The sequence below is a fragment of the Ahaetulla prasina genome, chromosome 5 (genome assembly GCF_028640845.1).
Source record: "Ahaetulla prasina isolate Xishuangbanna chromosome 5, ASM2864084v1, whole genome shotgun sequence".
NCBI lineage: Eukaryota > Metazoa > Chordata > Lepidosauria > Squamata > Colubridae > Ahaetulla > Ahaetulla prasina.
The window spans coordinates 55926571-55951055 of NC_080543.1; the positions used below are offsets into that span (position 1 = coordinate 55926571).

The 24485-nt window shown below is 36.6% G+C and overlaps 1 protein-coding gene across 1 annotated transcript in view; it reads right to left on the reverse strand.

Annotated features, from left to right (window-relative positions):
• Positions 1-24143, reverse strand: part of PAXBP1 (PAX3 and PAX7 binding protein 1) — a 32241-nt gene extending 8098 nt beyond the window's left edge. The window contains exons 1-13 of the mRNA XM_058186621.1: positions 23543-24143; positions 17093-17218; positions 15206-15382; positions 14038-14259; positions 12682-12785; positions 11324-11541; positions 9721-9910; positions 4772-4895; positions 3605-3704; positions 2731-2846; positions 1614-1813; positions 823-967; positions 607-728 (exon numbers count right to left, since the gene is read on the reverse strand). Of these exons, the coding sequence (XP_058042604.1) occupies positions 607-728; positions 823-967; positions 1614-1813; positions 2731-2846; positions 3605-3704; positions 4772-4895; positions 9721-9910; positions 11324-11541; positions 12682-12785; positions 14038-14259; positions 15206-15382; positions 17093-17218; positions 23543-24020 (2322 nt within the window). The 5' untranslated portion in view covers positions 24021-24143. The remainder of the gene's footprint in view (positions 1-606; positions 729-822; positions 968-1613; positions 1814-2730; positions 2847-3604; positions 3705-4771; positions 4896-9720; positions 9911-11323; positions 11542-12681; positions 12786-14037; positions 14260-15205; positions 15383-17092; positions 17219-23542) is intronic.
• Positions 24144-24485: the final 342 nt, after the last annotated feature.

Consider the following 24485-nt stretch of genomic DNA (forward strand, 5'->3'; position numbering starts at 1 on the left):
CAGTGTTCCAGGGTCATGAGATCACCATTTGGGATCTTGCCAGGAGGCTTCCAAGAAGCAAAGTCAATGAAGGAAGTCAGATTCACTTAAGGACCATGTGAGTCCCTTAACAACTACAGCAAAAAGGTTCTACATTAGGATGCAACTCACTCAAATCTGGAAAAAAAAATTATATCCCGCTTTTCATAGCACTTCCTCCTTCTAATTTCCCAACAAACACTCTGTGCATTTAGAGGGACTGGCCCAAATCACCCAGTGAGTTTTTATGTGTAGGGTATGCACTAGAACCTGAGTTTTCTCATTCCTAATTCAGAATCTTAAGCATCATATCACACATATCTCACTTTTTTGTACTGGATTTCAAGACAGCATATGGAGAAATCACAATCTATTTTCTTTGCATGGGTGTTAGATTCAAACCACTAAGTTACTCTGTTCTATTTTTTTAAAACAAATTACTCACATGTAAAGCAAGAACATATCCTATCTTAAGTTAGGATTTTGAAGATACAGAAGCGTAATGAAAATTATAATTCAATACTAGTAATTGAAGCAATATATATAAAGTCATGAATCCAAAAAAGTTAAGTAAATTTTTTTGGTCACCTGTGTATTTTTGTTTTCTGCATGTACTACTGTAGGATATCCATTAATTAGTTTCTGGGTAATAGCAATCATCCTGGATGTTTGGGTTGTAGAGAAGGGGTCCCATACATTTTCAGCCAGCACTAACAAAGAAGAAAAATTAGTACTTCTCAAAATACAATTAAATTGTACTGTGAAAAATAAATTTTTTTTTTAATTAAATACTATACAAAGTACCTGTTAATTTTGGTAAAACCACTCTTTCAACAATAGTAGGCAACAGTGAAACATCAGCATCATCTTTCTCCTGATCATATTCTTCACATCCATAAAATAGCAGGGATTCAAACCATAGCATACTTTCAAAATCTTGACATTTGTCCTATTAAAAAATAAATGCTAACTGTGTCAAGTGTGTTTAAGCTTGAGATGTATAAACACCCCCATATATTCACCAGTGCAAATCTTTTGGGTGTGGGCTTCACTCTCAGGATGTCTTGAATGTCAACACAACAAATTCTATTGGTAGACTCTATTACTTGTTCATAGAAATAAGACATCTGTGTTTTTTATGACATCACAATCTTACATTCCTCATCACTGCCTTTCTGTCTGAGCTATTGATATTATAATTTAGTACTCTCTGGAAAGTCAGAAGTCTTCCACACACACCCCTTTCCTGAACTATTTTGTTAATATATCTAAATCAGAAACAGCAGAAGCTACCAATCTTGTCCTGATATACATTTCCCTCACTGGAATACTATAAATATTTTCAAAGTACACTGGTGAAGCTGTTAAGATGTTACACTTCATACCATTTTGACATTTATCAAGTAATTAAAATACTAAAATACTTTAAAAATGGCACATCAGCATTAAAGCGGAAATGTACACTATAGGCCCAATCTAATACTCAAGAGAAACAACTTGTCAATGAAGAATAATTTCACATGATTATAGTATTAATTTATACTTAACATTCTACCTTGTTAAAGAGACTAAATACACTTTTAACTTGCTCTTACCTCCAAAGGATTCCAGGTAAGTAACTGAAGTCTTATTAAAGGATTTAACAGCTTGGGTAAGCAAAGGCCAATATAAGCATCCTTATATGAAGACAAATACTTAAAACGCCAGGCTTCAAATTGTGACTTAATATAGTCAATGGAGGAAAAGTTTTCTAATACATCCTCAAAAACTTTGCTGGACTCCTTCAAAATACGATCTAGGATAGAATTTTTTAAAAATTATTTTTAAAAAAGTTCATCTCCTGTTTTTCTGGTTTATTGTAGTATATGTTTCTGTAATCTAATATACTAACTACATCAAATTCATGAAGCATGCCATATATTTGTTTTGCATTGTTTGCATGATTGCTTTTGTTTTGGCATTAGCTATGTTTTAATTGGAAGTTGCCCACAGTCAGCTCTAGAAATTGAACTAATCCTCATTACCAATCAAACAAGTAAGGAAAATGTAATAAAAGATTAACAATTTGAATGCTTTATTCTAGCTTCTCTATATATTTAATTATATTTTTGAGATTTTTTTCCCCAGCTGGTTTTAAACTAATATTTAACTTGCTTGCTTAAATTTTTGAACAGATCTTGTGATTTATTTTGTATGGATGATTACTTGTCAAACCATTATGATATGATAATGATCTGAAAGATTATCTCATGGAAGCAAGGTTCTAACTAAGTTCCCTCTCTAAGCAAATATATTTTTAACAAACTACATATTCTATTTTTAATATGCAGTGAATTCCAAAGAAGGCCTAAGGCTATCCTGTCATTACTTTTCTTATGGTCACTCACAAAAAATTTGAGTTTAATTAAGAGCATGAAGAGAAGTAAGGTACTTTTCAGTAAATCTGGTTTTTGCTACCACCAAGAGGAATTAATACTTTTAGCTTCCTACAATGCTCACTTAAGAAAGAGAATCAAAACATATCCTACATTATCCTATATTTCAGCAAGTCAAGGACATTATTACCTCAAAGCTACAATAATAATAAACTAGAATTTAATTTTTTCCCTTCAGACCTTATATCAAATCTTGCCATTAATCTGCTCAAAAGCTTTCTACAAAACACTGTGTTTCAAAAATTACTATTTCTATTATTAAGATGAACTGTCTAACCTCGTTCCATGTTGAAGTTTGTTGTGTCTGTTGAGGTTTCTTCATCATCACTAGAAAGACCCTCAAGGTGATCAGCCATTTTCCCAGACTGCTCTCTGGCAAGTCTACGACGAGCTCTGTTACAAAGAATAAATGAATGGTTGCTGAATTGAAGTAACTTCCTATTAACAAAGAAGGTGTAATATTGTATGGGCAAATATGCCTTGCCTTTTTCATTTGAAGAAAAAATATATTTAACCCATCCACCATAAAGTGAAATGGAATATACAACCTTCAGCCAAAGCCTTTGTAACCATCACATCAGATTTTTAAAGCTATTCCCAAAGGAAATTTGATTAAAAATAAATTTTGACATGATTCTGTCTAATTCTTTATTCTGATATTCTGAAGTGTGGCTATAGGATATCAATCAAAGGCTCACAAAAATATTATGTATCACAAAAATATATATTATGCAATTATAAACCTTGAATATTTTATTATTTCCACCTTTTCTTTTAGTCTGAGACTGTTCATATACTAACCTGTAATTTTCCATCCCTAGCAACTGCTTTACTACTATTCTGTGCATGATCTAAACAGTACAACTAAAAGGCTACTGATATATACTTCTGATTGTGCATTTATCTCCCATTTTGCAAATTCAAAAGGAAAAAAAAGTCTTTTTTTAAAAAGTTACCATTTGGAATAGTCACACACCAAAATGTATGGTATACTATAATGGAGAAGAATCTGCAGCCCTTCCTATCTTTTAAAACTTCTATGCTATCTGGAGCTGATGGGAATTGATCAATGATCAAAGACAATGTATCATTCTTTAGATACTAGTAGACCATAAGAATCACCCTTTAAAACCCTTGTAATGCTTTACTACCTTCTAGCTTCCCTTTCTGCAGTCCGTCTTTTTACATGTTCTTGGTAGAGGGTTCTATCTCGCCCGAAAGAATCAAGGTTTGGTGCCATCAGTGCTTTATCTGTAAATGTACAAACACTGAAATTAGGACTGCATCTTTTGTAAGAAAAAGTAATATTGTGTGTGTGTGCATGTGTTGCAGTTTCATAGATGTTTAACAAATGTCAACATACGTGCATACATCTATTAAGTTTGATTATACTACTTCTTACCCATTCTTGTATAGAAAAAATGGTGTCAAGTGAATTTCATTTTTGGATGGATATTAAAAATATTGGACTTTCTTCAATATTATCAGCAAAGTTTTAAATGTTTTATCACACCATTTAGAATTTCTAAATGGTAAACAGAATATTTAACAATACTTTTTAAGTCTATGTTTGTATTTTTTAAATAGTATTCAGCGTTTTCATAAAGAATAATTTTTTCATATCCTGCTGAATAACATTAATGAGCAACAGGAATTAATACATTTTCAGCTGAAGTTAAGACAATTAGTATTGAAACAGAATACAACTTGATATCTGTTGTTTGCCACGTGTGAAAGCAATAACATGTCTGAAATGTGGGAGGATTCTTGGATGAATGTAGTTTACCCAACAAACATAGTCTTCTACCAATGAAAGCATGAGATTTCATAGGAGAGGTTACGTTCATTTTTAATGGAAATTTTGCATTATTTATTTTATAAATTAGTCCAAGAAAATTGTGTAATATGAATTTATTTAAAACAAAAGAGGTTAGCACTAATGTTTAAAAATAGGAAGATATGACAAACTGTACCTTTTGTGTTTGTCTTAAAGCATCAGAAACCAGTATTACTGAAACGAAAACTGCTAGCAGAATAGCCTTAATCATTTTCAGGTTCAGATAACTTTCTGTGAAATACTTTAGGGGAGTGAGTAAGATGGTATATTGTCATATAAGTTACTATCTTTTTTCCTATTTTTTGCCATGGCAAAAAAGTCTGGGAAGAGTACTTTAAAAGTATGAGCTAGATTTCTTTAATCTGATTCTCTTTTATCAGATTTAAACCAAGACATACTTTAAAATTTCACTTTATATTATAACTGAACTATGTAAACAAGGTTGTTTAATGAATAATAAAAACCTTCAAGATGGACTGACTTGAATGGCTTGAAAACTCCGAAGATTCATCTTTAATATCATCTTGTCGTCTTTGGACAAGGCGGGAGGCGCGCTGTTTGTACAGCTGGTGCATTGCTGTTTCAAGTTCGTTAATCAGGAGCACCTGTAAAAATATAATACTTCGTAATAAAAATATTTTCAAGTGTTTAATTGTATGGGATGCCACACTATTCCAAAGTGTACTGCTGCACTTTCAGTTTACTATTAACGTTTAATTATTGAATATTTAATAGTAAAGAACAAAACTAAAGCTCCCTAACTAGAAGCAAACTATCAAGCCTGTACAAAAAAAAAATACAGAAAAGTTATAAAGCTACCACACATTTTCATTAGCTGCCCTCATTATCTGCCACATTGGAACAATGGTTAATTTGGAATAGTCTGAAAGAAAAAAAAACACTGTTTCCAAAGCTTCTTTATTATATAAAAATGGACAGATTGTTTTTAGATGACTAAGTAGATTGCAAACCACAATAAAATGTAAGTCTCTTAGAAGCTTTTTCATGATTTTAAAACAAAAAACCATTATAGAAGCCTGTTGGGGTTTTCAAATACTCTGAAATGTCTCCTATCAGGTTTCACTACCTCAAATTGAGCAATGTGTTCTGTCAATTCTGTCATTTCCCTGGCCTTCTCTCACAAAACACCATCCCTGGAAACATATCTGCTCATAGCTGATCTTCAAAAGGTTAAGCAGGGATGGGTCTAGTTAGTATTTGAATGGGAGACCAACATGATATCCTAAAGATTGTAGTCAACACTGGGAAACAAAAAAAGAATTCCCAGGAGAAAGAAAAGGCAAATCACATCTCTAGTGTTCCAAAAAATGCATGGATGTTTATCAGCAGTTTTCAGGCACTACTGAAGGAAGAGTTGACAAGACTATAATCTAATACCTGGATTTGAGCATACTTATTTGAAAGTTATTTCTTTTAGTGGCATTTATTTAGAAACAGATATTTCTATATACGTTACTACTGGTATGAAAAAAAGTTTCTAATATTGAAATGAAGTTTCAATAATAGAACCTAAAAATAAAAGGAGAGGTGGGGAAAATGTGAGATTTAGTTTTTTGAAAATTGCCAGTGATGCTGTAAAAATTAGAATTTATTTCTGTAAGCTTTTATAGGGAAACAATACTCTCTTCAATTTTCAGATAGCTACATTTAAATTTTTATAAGCCCATTTGTTGTTACTTGAATCTGTCCTCTGTTTCGTCTCTTCTACCAATTTAACCCAACCAATATTTTCAAATGGTTACAACAATGTTCACTGATACATTAATAACACTGTTTATATTATAATATGGAGTTTTGATACCAGGATTCAGAAAGCTAGTTAAGCTATTAACACGCAGGGATTTTGTTATAAGAGGAAGTAGCAAAGACAACTTTTTTACCCAAAGAAAATGGGTAAAATATGGATTTGAAAACAGAAAATTTCTTACTCTAACAAGGAACTTCTTTTCATTAGTGAACTTTTTTTTTAAAAAAGGAAATATATGTTGTGAACCAGTGAAAATATTTTTAAGAAACCAGAAGTCTGAGTAAGTGCAAAACACTGAAAGAGCATTTAAAATTACAACCAATCAAAAAGTATCTACCAAATCTAGTGTTCACACTAGATCCCAGGATTTCACTGTTGCTGTAATACTATTTTAGTATCAGTAGTCTATTCTTATCTATGTTACCACTAGGAACTGAAATATGATCTGTTAAAACAGGTTATCAAATAATCCAAATCACATCGATATACTTTATATTTTCACAAATGTTACCCTTGATGATTTGGTGTGAATAAGACTTAAAATTCAAAAATAATTTTAAGGTTTTTTTCTCTTGCTTCTCAATTTGAATTTTGCCAATCCAAATAAGAACAAAATGAAAGAAATATGCGAAGAGAGCAGCACAATTGATGCATAACCCACTATCGTTCCACCTACAGAAATTCTTTTTGTGAGAAAACTCTGTCCCACATGCACCTCACAATCCATAATACACAATAGTGTTGTGATGTATAAAGATTTGCAGATGCTCCTATACAAGATAGTTTAACTATGCACATGTCTTCTTTCTGATTTTCTAGAAAGATGTGAAAGTTAAATTACAGCAAAATAATTCTTTGAAAATCCATAATCTACAGACTAATAATTGTAAAATTAATATAATATAAATCTGGATGTGGATTGCTATGAGGGCAAAATTAGATAATCTTGCTCATTCTCCCCTTGGGGGAAAAATAATTGTTTAAAATATACCATAATCATATACATGTTCAAACAGAAATATCAATGTATACTGAGTATCTGGTAAGAAAAAAAAAACAGATTGCCTCTTCAAATTTTCTTTTCTTTGTTTTAATTTTGGCTCCTGCTGTATGAATGGTTTTATTTTCTAAACCAATCTTATAAATTACATTACAGATGCATCTATTTTTCATTAACAGAGTATTTGTCTCCTTTCTTTCTTTCTTTCTTTCTCAATCTCCCAAAAGTCTTCTCCAAAGGTTTTCAAGATGTGTTCTAACAGCAAGTCATGTGAGGTTTGAAATGGAAGGAAGAGAAATCATGGAAATTTGGGGGGGGGGGAGGACCTCCCATTTTTGGACTAAAGAAAAATGATTTGCAAGTTGTATGCTTAATAAGCACTGCTTATGTCAAAGCCATGGAAACTAAGAAATGTTTTTATTTTGTTATAGTGGATTTTACTCTCTAATGTTGGTAGTGATTTAAATATTTCATTGATATATATCCCCAAGTACAAATGTTAGACTGAACTGTCCATGCACATAACCAAGATATTAAATTTCAACAGGAAAAAGTAGATTTAATGCACAGAGATAAAAATTAAAAATTCTTATTTATTTTGATTGTATATTATTGAAATAAGAAATATTTATATTTAGCAGTATAAACAGTATGCTGCAGTAACACATAATCAAATTACAGTAAATAGTACTCAATTTAAAACTAAGTATAAAGAAGTCTTCCAGTAGCAGTTACATGTTCAGATAGCAATTGCACAAGTATTTAGTAGTACAAGCATTCCCAGTAGGGAATTGTGAAAATATCTGTGAAGTAATTTACACAAAGAAAATCAAAGTATTAGATTTGACATACAAAGATGAAAACTGTTTTCCATTTTGTACTAGCAGAAAAGAACTGAACCAATATATACTAAAGTATAATATATATTATACTTTTTGTATAATAAAGAAGATGAGATTATTAGTAGCTGGGCCTTGATTCACGACTGTAATGGAACCTGCCCATTACAAACTGATGTCATGACAGCTGTTAAATGAAAGTGATTGCTTCATTTACAACCCCATCCCTGCTCTCCTGAATGCAATTGTTAAAATAAATGTGTGGGTCGTTAAGCAGACCATGGTGTACCTCAGAGGTCCCAAGGAGGACTTGGGACACCTAGTACAAGTCCTGTCTTAGGCTACTAAGGCTTCCCCCATCATGAGGCATCCAGTGTTCTGCTTCCTGTCCCTTGGGGTCCCCTTAGGCCTTGTACTTGCTTTCCACCCCCTGGGCCTCACACCTTCCTCCTCCCTATGTTACCCGTCACATATTTACCTTTCAAAGATTTCTGAATCTCAGGATAGGGAGGAAGGGCAGGCAATTCCATTGCTAGTCCATAAAACGCAATCCCAGAAGCAGCCATTTTCTGAGCAGCCACAATTCAATGCAACTGCTCAGAAAATGATGTCTGCTTCCAGGTTGCACTGCACTGCCCAGCAATAGAGCCTCTTACTATGCTTTCCTAACATGAGTGCTGCAGTGTTCCAGCAACAGAGCAGCCTGTCCTCCTTCCCTAAACCGGGCTCTGGAATCTTTTGAAAAGTGAATAAGAGCGTGTGAGGCCCCCTTACGTAGGAAGCAGGTCTGAGGTCTGTGGCACCCAGTGTAGGAGATGAAGGGAAGATAAAACAGGGGAGCACTACAGCATCCCTATGATCAGTTATAAAGGCGAATAACTATGGAGATACTTCAGTGGCCATAACTTTGGAACCAAGTCATAACTAGCTTTTGGGGGGGTGTCTCCCATAACTTGACCATTTGTAAATCTACCTATATATTATTACATCACGTGAATGTCTGTATGTGTATAATATATATTATATATTATACAATTCATAGTGCACATGATATTAGGTAGGGCTCTCCATAGACAGCTTAAAGTTTTAATCAGGCTCCAGAGCAAGGCTTCTTTAAAAATAACTTTAATATAGTTTTTGGTTTTTTTAAAAGCTTTTAAGCTTACAGTGCAAACCTATGCCTATCTATGCAGAATTAAATGATATGTAATAGGACTTACACAGTGTGCAAATAGTTGTGAACTTTGACAAATAGGCATCCTTCAACAACCACAATATCAATTAAACAGTATAGATAAACTGGGTGAAATCAAGTTTTGGGAGTGTGGAATGATATTTGACACAAAGTATCAGGCTTCAGAACAAGAGGCACAGAATAATTGTATATTTTACAATCTATAACTCTCCTTGGAAACCAACATGTGAAATCGGCATGAAACTGAAATTGGGTTGGTTTCAATGTTCTTAACTAATTCTAATTGTAAATAATTGGTGCATACACCATTTATTTGGATCCAATGTTTTCCTGTAATTACCTTGTAATGCCTCAAAAACTGCAAAATGTAATTTAAAAAGCATTGGAGCATAATGGTGAATAACAATAGTTTTCTGGAAGAAGGTATCTTCTAAGAATTATAAAGCTGGTATCAAAAGCTTATCTTCAGTTTCAGGAACTATTCCAAAAGTTAACTTACTATGCTTTTTTACCACCTTTAAAGCCAATTCTTCAAACATGTGCTTTCACTGGCATGTATAAGACAACATGTTTGAGCACAGAGTAAACTTCGTTACTGAAAAAGTTGGGATATATTTTGCATTCTTACCTTTTCACTGAAACACTCAAGCAAGTCTTGGACATACCCTCGCATTTCTTGCAGAAATTTATACCGTTCACCAATACCCCCAGAAGACCCTTCTAATCTTTCAATTGTCTTGGTAGAATCATCACGGTTTTGCTGATGCCTCTCGTGTTGTTGTTGATTCGCTTTGTGAAATTCTTTCAGTGACTCCAACCTAAAGGCCAAGAACACACGTTTATATCCAAAAGCACAGTATAAGTTACAGTATATACACATGGGGGAAGGGGGGGGTTGTACAGCAAGAAATCATCCTAACAATGACAAGGTTGCTGTCAGGAGACAAAACACATTCCTTATTCCTATTACAAATTTGTTTTTTTACTTGTCATGTAAGTTGCTAGAATCACAACTTTTTATATGAAGAATATTGTAGAATCTTCAAGATTATTTTTTTTATAATTTATCTTGCTGTAATTGCATTTTTAATTAACTTTTATGATTTATTTTGTTTTATTAAATAAATAAAACAAGACCCCACAAAAGATTAATTAATTGTGGAAAGAGCTTTCTGAAACAAGAAAACTATAGTTTCATAGTAGAATACCTCATATCTGCTATTTTAAGGCTATTGTCCAAAGGTGCTTTTTCAAAACGCAACAGCTTCTTGGATGAAAAACAAAACGTCTTCAAGAAAAAGAAAAAAAAAAGTCCAATTGCCTTTTGAAAAAGCGCCTTTGGGACAACCATGACCTGAATAACTGAGAATCTCCATAAACATTCAAGACATTTGTGTTCCTTTAAAACAGTGACTAACCTAAAAGTTATATACTCAATACATGAGTCTCTTATTTCTATCTCCATTCAGCAAATATCCTTCATATTTACTACTTTGCTGTCACCTATTCTCAGTTATGATGGATACAACCCAGTGATTTTTGACATACAGTGAATTATGGTTTAACCGCTTAGATAAACTTTATGATTTAAATAAAGACAGAAATAATTTTGGCTACTTCTGCTATTACTTTCTCATATTGTGTCTTACCTACAGAAGTATCACTTTGGCATAGTACTCAGGACCCTTAATTCCTGATGGTCTCAGTAGAAATCAGAGAAGCACACAAAAATAATGAAAGGCAATTTCTTGGAGGTTAACATCAAGTTTGCAAATAGCTAACCTTTCATTTATCCATTTTTTTACTAATTATGTTCAATTTCAAACTATAACAAGGGACTTATATATTCATAAGCATGAGCAAATATTTAGTGTACTATACAGCATTTTGCATTTCCAATTAAAATAATATAGAATTTAAAAGTTTACCTTCTTACTTTGAATTGCTTAAATTATGCAATCATTATATAGCAAGTTGAAAACATCAGTGTTTTTTTTTTTAATTTTTCTTAGTTACAAAATTATTTTTCCAAGAACAGAAGATGTACCAGTCTTCAAAATGGTTCAAGCTTCATTTCCAGAAAATAATGCAAATAGCCTATTGAACAGTTTTTCTTACGTTTTACAACGCAGGATCCAGTCTGTGGGCTTCCGTTGATGAAATTCTGATCTGCCCCCCAGACTGAAACCTAGAGGACAGGTCTTACATTTTAATAAGTTGATCTGCCCTACCTGTCTTTAAGCTGTTTCTTTACCAAATCAATAGTAACAGGAGCCATCTCATTATTGGGGGTTTTGAAAGGTATTATGTTATCTGTTTTTTGAGACTTTGTCTCTGATCCATATGCAGCATATGTGTAAGGCATGCCATAAGATGAACCGTAAGGCATTGTCTGGTAAGCATTCTGGTAGTAGAGGTTATTCACATCAGCAGGCTGACTTGCTTGAACCTACAGGAACGAAACATATGTTATGCAGACATATAAAAACTGGGATTCTATAAACTCTATTACAAATCAAGATTATTTGTCAAAAAACAACTTTAGTAATTACTGTAAGAAATTACCAATCTAATTATGTTCCTTGGGCAAAGCAGTACGTATCAAAGAAAGCAACACCTGAAAACAATCACTAGGAACCAGAAAGCATAAAAATAGCAACAACAAACTTCAAAATTCCAGTTGTATGTGTACTCTTTGTGAACGATTAGTTTATAGGAGGATCACTTTGATGAGGGTAAAGAATGCTGTACTACCTGTCTAAGTTTCCTGAAGTGAATTGCTATCACATGCACCATTTATGCTTCTTGCTGGTGTACTGGTACATGAGCAGCAGATGGCATTCACCAGTAGACTAGTCTAGGGCACCAATTGCTGATTCTTACACTAAAAAATTAGTACTGGACAGTAAACAATTAGCACAAAATATTAGAGTAAAAAACAATTAAATCTAAGAATCAATTAATTTGTAAAGCAACTTATTAGCATGACATTTAGCTCATTATATTGGCTTGTTATGAAAAAAATGAATTTTTCTATCTCAAATTTCCATTCTAACAAGATTAACAGGAACATCTTCATATAGTGATTTTTTGCATCATCAACATGATGCAGCATTATTTCAGCATATACAACACTGAATACGCGCACCCACAGAATATTGGGTGGATGGATGGATGGCTAGATAGATAAAATTTAAACTAGAATGATAAGTTACAATACATTGTACTGTACCATCTACATTTATTGCTTTATGTGATCTTAATATATTGCAACTGGTTGAGCCTATAGAATTCTTATTAATTGTATTGTATAGAAATCTGACATGGTACAATTTAACAAAATCTGAGTTAATTTCATTTAGTGCATTAAAACATCACTGAACTTTTTGATTTCAATAACATCTATGTTCAAGTAAGCCTAACTCTAACCAGAGGAGACAGAGTGAAATGGTCTGTCCTAAGTTTTCATGGGCAAAATCCCTCTGCTACATGTTCACTACTTTCTCTTTTGCTTTGGCAAATAGCTTGGATCAACTATTGCTAAAACTACCATCTGTTGCTCCAAATCCTAAGATATTTGAATACGTGCCTGAGGTATATTAATGCCTTTCCGTATCTGTTCTTGCTCCCACCGGCTTAATTCTTCATCCTGTTCTCCAGCAATCAGAGCTTCATCATCACTTCCCTCAATACCTAAATACAAAGGTAAATATAATAATGCAGACTTGTATAACTATCAGAAGTAAACATTGAAGGCTTTGTTGTCTCTGTGATTCTTTTTCAGGGAGAAATATCAAGAATGGCCTGGTGTCTAGAGATGCTTCTAGACATCTACTCAGGGCATCTCTAGCTTCCTAGGCAGATGCAGTTTTTTTGTTTCAAAGTATGCATAACTATCTAAGAAGGGGAATGGTAAACAGGGGTGGAACATCAGGGAAAGTGATAGGTTGCATTTTGGTAAATCTGTTCTTTATTACTAATTCTCGCTCATCTAGCAATTGTTATATAAACAAGTCCCCTCAAGTAGCCACACTCTAAAAAGTCCAAAGATACTTATCAAAAGCTTAAGGATACCTGTTCTAGAACTTCTACTCATATTCTACACTTTGCAGAAAACATTGACAAATCTTTCTGAATTCTATATGAAATAACCTGATGAAATGGAATTCAGCTAACCACCAGAATTCTAATTTTTCTAATGCCATAATGCATGTTTTTAATGTTTAAATAGATAAAAACAAGCTATTTTATAGGAGTTTTAAATCAAATTTAATGCAATTTAAAGAAATTATAGCTGTTTTTAAAATTAGTCATAGAAACCAGGAAGACTGTTCACCCTTGACAATATGTTTCACTATTAGTCTACACCATCATTAATATGCACCCCATGCTTCAATTCAATTGTTGATTTTCTGACCTGTCTTGCTCAGGATGCCCCAGTAGTCACTGCAGGTTATATAGAGTCATATTTTACAACCAGTACAGCAAGTTATTGAAATTGGATTATTAATTGTAGTGTCCTGACATAAATTGATGACAGAATCCAAAAGAAGTGTGTGCATATGTATGTACATATGTGTGTGTATATGTGTGTGTGTAATCACTAAGATAATTCTGCAAATTGATATATTTGTGTTTTAGTCTACTGAACACCTGAGATTCCATATAATAAACCATCACCATTAGTGTCTTCTAAGATCTACCATACAAATTCATGGAGGAGTAACTGTGCAAGGGAAAAGTTTAAAATTTCCCTAATTGGCCGGTTCTTTGAGAGCGGTCTACAATTCCATCCTAGTTACTGAAAAAAAATATTTTCATATCTGGATCTAACTCAAGCTGACAGGTGAACAGTGCAGGAGGAAGCCATATAACAAACCATGATTAGAAAACAAATATTTGAAATGTAAGTTCATTTATCTTTTTTCTCTTCTTAAAAGTTTACCTATTTCCTCTGCAATCTTTTGCCTCTGGGACTTCTCTTTCACTGAAAAAACGATTCTTCGCTTCTCATCATCATCCTCATCATCACTGGCATCATTTTCATCTTCTCTCACAAGACGCCCTTTACCAGGATCATTGTCAAGGGGAAGAAAGTCTCCATGTTCACGAGCCATTTGGCGCTTTTTCCTAGCAGCATGAATAAAAGCAGCATCTGGAATTTCTCCTGAGGGGGAAAAGGGTTAGGTTTTAAAAGTTAGCAGTTACATCTGATTCTAGTATCTACTTGTTACACTGCAACTCTAACTGAAAATCTGCATCAGAAAAATAGGCAAGACACTATAACTTTTCTATCAACATGACTGGCATCAAATGCCAGTCAGCTTGTCCTCTCCTATTGCTTTCTGCCTCAGAAGCCATTCCCTCATTCTCTTTCAATAGAGAACTAATACACTTCTTGCAACTCTGTGGGTATGTAAAGATCTAAAGTTATTTGAATATTGCAGAATAAACAGTCATAAAAAGATATATTATCAGATCAGAAAATAGAAAATTTAGTATCAAAAAAAAGATTTAAGAAAATAATTTTGAACACACTGAATAGAAACAAAAATTTACAAAATTATATATAACATAAAAGATGAATTTATCCAGAAAAGATAACTTTTTACATGATATGAAAGAAGAAATAAGAGACTAGCAGCCAAATAAATGTACAGTGGTACCTTGGTACCCAACTGCTTTGAAACTGATTGAATTTGGTATTTAACAGTTTTTGACGTGAAAATTTCATCCTGGTACTCAACACACAAGCTAGAACTTGTTGATGTCGGCTGCCTTGTGACTCACCACATTGTTCCTTATGGGAATAATTTCTTTGGTACTCATCGTTTCTGGTACTCAACGTCCCTCCCAGAATCAATTGAATACCGAAGTACCACTGTATTCAGAATTACAACTAAATCCATATATCCAAAATAAAAAATTTAGCTTTTTAAACTATTAAAAAATAGACAAAACAACAGAAAACATACCAATAGAACTAGAAACATTTCTTTTCTGGAAACAAGTATCTCTTCTAACAGTACCCTATTACCGTAGTCTGTATTTTTACCTATCAAGCAAGGAACAATTATTCAACTCCTGAAAAATATGAAGGAAAATGTGCTAACCTGGACGAAGAACATTTAGAGATGACAAAGCACTGGAAAATGCTCCTGCAGCTTTGTTTTTTTCTTCTTCCTTCTCACTTTCAACTTCCATTTCTTCTTCTCCTTGTTCACTATTTGTAGCCCCATCTTCCTGAACTATATCTTTAAAAAGTCCTACTTTGTCTGCAGTTTGTTCATCTGTGAAACAAATCTATTCAGTACTTCAAATCTCTTTATGAAAATGTTATTTATACATACTACATTTACACATTTCATTTCATTACAGTGAAGCATTAAATTCAATTCATTAAAACATCATACACTGCATATACGTGTTCATCTAGAATATGTTTTCACAGAAGTTATATAATTGTCAAACATGAGATATTTCAATTCTCCTGAAAATTTGTTTGGGCCTGCATGCACCAAGGTAACCAAAGATTTCACCTACTCTCCATTGTAGAATCAGGACTTCTGCCCTATTGTCTATTACAGAAAAGTTTGGGCAAGAGATCCAGTTGATTTAGACAGAATGTGATGCAACAGGAATTAATTAGTAGAAATATCTTTGACTGGGGGAATTATGCCCCAATTATGAGGCAATAGTCTGCTTTATAATTTATTCAAAGTATTCTCTCTTTTATAATTTATTTATTTCCCAATCCTTCAAGTTGAGGACAGCAAATAGGAAATTTCCAATTCACAACATGGATCCAACCCATAAGCAATTTTATTTTGTGAATGGGTGTGCATGACATTTTCAAATTATATACATTAAAAATAGGGGGAGAAATCCTAGATTCACTGCAAATAATGATACTGGAGCTGATGGTATGATATTGATTACCTTTACCTTATTTAAAACAATGCTATATTATAAGGGTTACAAAAAAAGATTCTGTTTATGGTATTTATCTAAATCTAAATCTATAGTTGCTGTTTACACAGATATTTGAAGGCATGTTACCACATAGAAATTAGGCATATCTCCTTGGATGATACTTCCTTACTATTCTTAATAAGGGTTTATCAAAGGAACTAATATTTCGAGATGTCATTAAATTGAATAATACTCCTAAAATTTGGAATGTATCAACTGATGAACAATGGCTCTATTGTGACTGGATTGCAACAAAAAGACATGTTCTCAGAAAGGCACCAAATTTCAAAGATTGGTTTAAAGAAATGTGTGCACTTAGCAGTTAAATTGGCTCTTTACTGATGCAATGGAAAAAACCCAGACACTATGATCCCATGTGATCAATACCTACTTTGTTAAACAATTTAAACATTGAACTTTAATAGTTTTAAAATTTGTAAAATTTTATTTTAAATGTTTAAAATATTTTTTCTGTATTTTGGTTTTTTAATTTTTATTTGTTGTATTTTTAAAGCAGTAATATTCTTTAAAAATACTGTGAGTACATCATGAACATATTCCTGTCTTTCCTGTCTTATAAAGTTCAAAGTCCCATGAGACAACAAATACCTATATGACATCCTAAGATGAATAGAGAAACAGCACAAGAGAACAAACTCAGGGTGAGGAAAATCAAAACAGTAACAGAAAGAGACAGAGCAGTTCTCCCAATTACTACTTTTCACCTCTAAAATTTACAAAACCAAGGTTTGATTTATATTGACCTGTATCACCCTGCCTGACAAGGTGAGACAGGTCAATATAAATCAAATGAAAAGCAACTCTTATGTGCCCCAAACATTTCTAAAATAATGCTTATTTCCTATTCAGAACAGTCCAAATGTTACATTTATTAAGCATCGTTAAATGTGCATTGAAAGTGTTCATAAATCCAGTAGATTGTGTTCTCTTAAATCCAGTAGATTGAAATAGATATAATCTTTTAATGGAGAAATATAACTATTTTTAAAATATATAACTAAGATTACCATCTGCTGAAGCATTTGTTTCTGGTTTTGTCTTTGACTTTTCAAGATCTTCTTTGTATTCTTTCTTAAGCAGCTTTACTATTTTTTTGCTGTAACTTGATTTCTTCACTTTAAAAACTTCGGTTTCTTTGAGAAAACAAAAAGATAATAAATTAAAATGGTTAAAATTAATTTCTGAAGTTTGAAGTAGAATAACTACTAATAATTTTAACAAACAGAAATTCTGAAGCCAGAACAACTAATGCAAGGATGAAGAAGTCCTGACTCAGACCAAATGCAGACTGCCAGATTTCTCCGGGCAAACTGTGGGGTTTCAAGTGAATTGCCAAACCTTCACCGATATAGGTACAGAACATTCAAGAGAGTTCTAGCACAGACTGGCATTTTTCAGAAGAAATACGCTGAACGTATTTCAGATATATTCTATGCAAAACAGTCTGTTTCAGTATCCTTAGGACACAATAGACCACTTTCAATTTGAAAGCTTTATTTCAAAACATCAAATTATCCCAGAACAACATGGTCTGGTTAGAGCAGTGATGGCTAACCTTTTCCAGACTGAGTGTCCAAAGTGCATGTGCACGCACCCAAACCCTCAAAATGCAATGTGCGCCCCGTCCCTGCATGCATCCCGCCCCCTACGCATGCAAATGTGACCCCTGCATGTGCCCCCCCCCCGCACAATCGCAGCAGAGACCTGAAGACCAGCTGGCTGGTGGGAGGCTCGCATGCATGTGCAGTGGAGCTGAACTGGGGCAACGGCTCACATGCCATCAGAGGGGGCAACTCTCAACACTTTTCCAAGCTGTTCCATTTCCAGAAGAATAAATATCACATATATGCACTCTGTACTTCTCACTCAACTGTATACAGAATGCAATCTTCCCCTATCCATCTCCTGTGCAGCAAACAGGCAATGCCTTTATTCTAATGTAGAAAGATGTTAGGAGAAATCACAGTTTTATTCTTTCAGCCTAGAAAAGACAAGCTCGTATTTTACTTTGAACACAAGGAGCTCTTCTAGCCATCATATGAGAGAAACACCGGAAGAAAGACTCCTTTTCTTCCTTTAATAAATTCAGAGATGTATTAAGCCAAATAAATTTCTAAACTAATTAATCCATTTAATGGGAAGAATAAACTTGCTTATAGTTGTATAATTTGTAAAACATGGGTTCATTAGCTACTTTCATTTGCTAAACTCAAGAAAGACAGACACTTCATTGCGTTAAATCAGTTTATCTTAAACTGCTTTAGGTTGTAACTTACTAGACTGTAAACTGCTCTTGGTAGTCTCTCTCCCAGTATAACTACTGAGATGAGATATAAATATGGGAAAGCGTAAGAGGTAGAGGAAAGAAGAATGAAGGTGTTGAGGAAAAAGAATTAATTCTCCCGAGATTTCTAGTCAATAGGTGAATAATAAAATTAGACCGTATTTATAAAGCTATAAAACCATGATAGCAAACCTATGGGCACGCGTTCTGGAAGTGGCACGTAGAGCCATCTCTCCGGGCATGGGAGCCACCGCCTGTTGCTCTTGCAGGTTCTGGTGTGTGGGACAGGTGGTCTTCACGTGTGTGGGAGTGCTGGAAATCGGAAAAGCAGCCACCCGTGTGCATGCGGGGAAGATAATCTTCCAGTTCCTGGTACGTGCCGGCCACCTGGTCTTCCAATTTCTGGCACGCATGCGTGTGTGAAGACACATGTGCGTGCCTGAAACTGGAAGGTCATCTTTCTGGCACATGCATGTGTGATGGGCAGCTGCTCTTCCAGTTTCTGGCACTCCTGCACATGTGAAGACCAGCTGGTCATTGCACCGGAACCCGGAAGTCGCTTCCTAGGGGAGCAGAGCTGTCAGCCAGGACAGGCGGGCCGGGGCTTTCCTCCCTCCTTGCCCGAGCAGGCTTCTTGTGCGGCTCCAGCCTTCCAGCCCACAGCACCAACACGCATCCGTGGTCCAAAGCACTTGGCCAGCTTGGGCGCATGCGGCAGCGTTTGCTGGCTAGGCGGCTGGCCACCTCACCCGCTACCGCCAGGAGCAAGGAGGCAGCAGCGATTCTTGGGCTGCCGCTTCCAGCTGGGATAGAATAGAATAGAATAGAATTTTTATTGGCCAAGTGTGATTGGATTGGACACACAAGGAATTTGTTGGTGCATATGCTCTCAGTGTACATAAAAGAAAAGATACGTTCATCAAGGTACAACATTTACAACACAATTGATGGTCAATATATCAATATAAATCATAAGGATTGCCAGCAACAAAGTTACAGTCATACAGTCATAAGTGGAAAGAGATTGGTGATGGGAACTATGAGAAGATTAATAGTAGTGCAGATTTAGTAAATAGTTTGACAGTGTTGAGGGAATTATTTGTTTAGCAGAGTGATGGCCTTCGGGAAAAAACTGTTCTTGTGTCTAGTTGTTCTGGTGTGCAGTGCTCTATAGCATCGTTTTGAGGGTAGGAGTTGAAACAGTTTATGTCCAGGATGTGAGGGATCTGTAAATATTTTCACGGCCCTCTTCTTGATTCGTGCAGTATACAGGTCCTCAATGGAAGGCAGGTTGGTAGCAATTATTTTTTCTGCAGTTCTAATTATCCTCTGAAGTCTGTGTTTTTCTTGTTGGGTTGCAGAACCGAACCAGACAGTTATAGAGGTGCAAATGACAGACTCAATAATTCCTCTGTAGAACTGAATCAGCAGCTCCTTGGGCAGTTTGAGCTTACTGAGTTGGCACAGAAAGAACATTCTTTGTTGTCCTTTTTTGATGATGTTTTTGATGTTAGCTGTCCATTTTAGATCTTGCGATATGATAGAACCTAGAAATTTAAAGGTTTCTACTGTTGATACTGTGTTGTCTAGTATTGTGAGAGGTGGAAGTATGGAAGGGTTTCTCCTAAAGTCTACCACCATTTCTACGGTTTTGAGCGTGTTCAGTTCCAGATTGTTTTGGTTGCACCACAAGGCTAGTCGTTTGCCCTCTCGTCTATATGTGGATTCGTCATTGTCTCGAATGAGACCGATCACTGTTGTGTCATCTGCGAACTTCAGTAGCTTAACAGATGGATCGTTGGAGATGCAGTCATTGGTATACAGAGAGAAGAGAAGTGGGGAGAGCACACAGCCTTGGCGGGGCCCTGTGCTAATTGTACAGGTATTTGATGTGATCTTGCTTAGCTTCACCTGCTGCTTCCTATTTGTTAGGAAGCTTGTGATCCATTTACAAGTCTGTTCCGGTACCTGTAGCTGGTTTAGCTTAGTTAGAAGAATGTCTGGAATGATGGTATTGAATGCTGAACTAAAGTCTAGGTCTTTGGAGACTCAAGATGTTGTAGGATGTAGTGCAGAGCCATATTAACAGCATCATCTGTTGATCTATTTGCTCGGTATGCAAATTGCAAGGGGTCTAACAGTGGATCCGTGATGGTTTTCAAGTAGGAAAGCACTAGCCTGTCAAAGGTTTTCATGACTACAGATGTTAAAGCAACTGGTCTGTAGTCATTCAGTTCCTTGATGGTGGGCTTCTTCGGCACTGGGATGATGGTAGAGCGTTTGAAGCAAGAAGGAACATAGCACATCTCTAGTGATTTATTGAAAATATGGGTGAAGATGGGGGCCAATTGGTCAGCACAGACTTTTAAGGAGGAAGGAGTTATCTTGTCTGGGCCTGGAGCTTTTCCTGGCTTTTGTCTGTGAAATAGGTCCTGCACTTCCTTTTATGTGATCACTAGAGGTTGTGAACCCAATGAAATGGGGTCAGTTGTAGGAGGCTTGGCTGTTGTTGGTGTGTCTGAGATGGGTGTTGTGGAGATAGGTGGTTGTAGTTTCCTTTCAAACCTGCAGTAAAACTCATTCAGGTCATCTGCCAGTTGTTGATTACCTTCAGCCTGGGAAGGAGGTTTGCCATAGCCGGTGATATTTTTAAGAGTTTTCCACGTTTGCTGGTTCATTTGCTGAAAACTGATTCTTTAGCTTTTCAGAGTAGCTTCGTTTTGCTGTTCTGATCTCCAGGAGATCAGAGATCAGACCAGGAGCAGCCAGGAGGAAGAGGAGCTTCATCAGGGCGGCGAGCAGCCACAGGAGGGTCAGAGGAGAGCACAGCTCCTCATGCATGGAGATGCCGCTGAGGGCCCAGCTCGAGGGCAGGGGAGCGGCTGCAGGCCAGTTGCTCCTGCCCCTCGCCCTGTGACTGTCACTGCTGGGGTGGCAGGGCTGCACAGGAGCTGAATCCGCATGGGAGGAATGTCCGTCTGGCACCTCTGTAAGAGACGTGCCGGCCAGGAAGCAGTTGCATTTCCTTGGCAGAAGTGGCAGGAGGGGGAGCTGCGCTGGCTTGTTCTCAGTGGCAGGCTGTGGGGGCGCTTAACTGATATGTGCGTACCAGAAACCGGAAGATCATCTTGCCGGTGCGTGCATGCACGCCGGGCAGCTGATCTTCCAGTTTTCAGCAGGCAGGCACTCCCGTTTCGGTACTTTGTGCCGAAAAGGTTTGCCAACACTGCTATAAAATATCTGGAAAATCATCTTCATGACTCTTCACAAGAAACTTTTGAAATTGAAAAATTTAATAACAATTGCTTTGACTCTTGTTGCTTAGTACAACCCACCAAAAGTTATATAGTTTTAAAAAATGTAGTACTTAAAATGATTATTTTGGACGTTCTTTATAATAGTGAAACAGGATTCTTAAAATGGATCCCACAACAGTGAGGTATCAAAAAAGATTAGTTCCTACTTGCCTAACCTAAAGAGTTTAAGGAATGTAGAGAACACACTTTTCAGGATATATCAGGTTACTGACAGGTAATACGGAAACATCAGATCTAACAGAACTTTATTGAGCAAAGCCTAGAAACATGAGAAGTACATAAGCCAAGACAAGAAATCCATTGAGGATTACCAGAAATAACATTTCTATTTTAAGATGATCAAATAGGCCAACTTTATATTCCTTTTAACAATCTTGATCCTTACACCCTTCAAATAATGGCTTACAACTTGATTTCTTTTCTTTTTTTTCTTTATCCCTTCTCACAAAATTCTTTGAAGTTTAATAAGCCTCTTTTGTGAATCCAATATAGGAAAATTATCCAGGTCACTCTCTTGGTTTATTTTTGTTTATCTCTTTTAATTATTAAGATATAAGGTGGTTTCTTTTGTATCTCCAATGTAACATAAGAAGCAACTGTATGTAGCACTGGTGGGCAATCTCAAGTTTTCTCGTCATGAAAAGAATTACAAAGAGTTGGTCTCCTGGCCAATTCTTTATTCTGCTGTAGATGTCAAAGAGAAGCTCTTTTCAATTTCCCCGGAAATCCAAAACATCTCAAACATTTGTGATAACTTTCGGTCTCTTCTTAATGAACAAAATCTATGTTTCTTATCCTCCTTTCAGTCCCACAGCTGATCTTTCATTTATAACAATATTTAACCAAGATATTTTGGGAACTCAAGCACCTCTTTTCCACACACCTGTAAAACAATTCTCATACATCTGAGGCATAATAAATCCCAAATTTTGCTAAAACACATACAAACTGACAAGAGTTTTTCGCCAGACCTTACAATTCTAAACATTTTGAATTGTCTCTCCCTGTAGTGGACATATTATTGGGAGCTATATGAACTACAGCCGAATATGTTTTAGAAGCCACCTGCCTGGAGAAGGAAGGTCCATAGATCAGTATTTTTCAAATTTGACAATTAAGATGTGTGAACTAACTCCCAAAATTCCCTGTTAAAAGGCTGCCTAATTAATTCCTAGCCTGGGAGAAAGTCTACAAAACATAAACATTTCCAAGTTTGATATAAATTGTGCTGTTTTCTGAACGGGGAATGTTTCTAAGTAGAGGAAACTTCGCTTGGGAAGAACACTAAGTTTCAAATAAGTATAAGGAAAAAGTCAGGAGTTGATTGGCGTGTTTGAAGAATCTAATACAGGCAGTCCTTGACTACAATTGAGACCAACATTTTTGTCGTTCAGTGAGACATTAAAATGAGTTTTGCCCCATTTTACAACATTTCTTGCCAGAGTTAAGTGAATCACTGCAGTCATTAATTTAGTAACAGGGTTAAGTGAATTTGGCTTCCTTGCTGGTCAGAAGGTCACAATAGGTGATTTACCTGGCCCTGACATCCTGAGACCATATGAGTCAACTGCCAAGCCTATGAATTTTGACGAAGTGCCCATGTGGACACCGCAATGGTCGTTAAGTGTGAAAACAGTCATAAGTCACTTTAGTGGCATTGTAACTTCGAACAGTCACTAAATGAAATGTTAAGTCGAGGACTACCTGTACCTCTGAATAACGAGTTGGTCGAGCTTTTAATGTGACCAGCACAAGCGCTCGTATGCGGGGTGAAGGGCGAGGGAGAAACAAAAACGAAGCATTAGGCCCCGGTCCCGGAGGAAAAAGGAAAAGGAGCCGGATCGACGCGTGCTTACCCTCTTCCTCGTCCTGGAAGCTGAGCAGGCTGCGGCTTCCACGGGGCACCCCAGGAGCGGCTCCCCACTCTTTGCCCTTTTTCCGCTCCTTCGGCTTAGAAACAGCAGACAGCCCGTTGTTTCCCAATGGCAGCTGCTGCGAAGGCGGCGGCAGCGGGACAAGCGCCATCGGGAGTTGAGGCGGCTGCAATTCCGGGGCCGGCAAATTGGGGCCTCCCCGGCCCACCACCTCAGGACTGCTAAAAGCGAAGCCTCCGCCGGAGGACGGGGCAGAGGAGGAGGAGACCAGAGGGACGCAGCCGGTCGGAAGAGGCAGTAGCGGTGGCTTAAGGGCTGGCAGTTCAGGCTCTGCCGCAGGCCCATCACCTCCTGGCGGCGGCGGCGGCGGCTGAGACGGCAACGCTTCATCTCGCTCTTCGTCGTCGTCCTCGGACTCGTTCCGCTTCCGCACATTCACGCGCCGTGCCTTGCGGAACATTCTTCTTCAACCAAACCGCCGCCGCTGCGGGAAGGTTTAAAGAAGAATCGGGGGGGGGGGAAAACAAGCGCGAAAAAACCAACTACCGCAACGGCGCCGAGAGCGCGCACGCCGCGAGTCGCTCCTCGCTCCCACCCCGTTGCTGCAGCAAGAGCAGCGTCACAGCCTAGAAGTCATTATAGCGCCCCCTACCGTACGCCGCCGCTTTTGACTATTTTTCGCTTTGCTGCCATGGGCAGAGGAAGAAATATCAAACAGTCGAGTTCGTCCTGTTAGCTAGAGCGCCTCGCTAGACCAGGCATAGATTGAGACAAAAGTCACTGCCGGGAAGGTAATTGAAGAAGTCGGCCATTTTGGGACGGCGGAGTTAAAAAAAACGTAGGTGGGGAAAAGGGAGGAAGGCCTGTGACGTGAGTGGTCCCTTGGCAACGGATGTGGAAGGGCGGGAAAGTGACCGGTGTATAG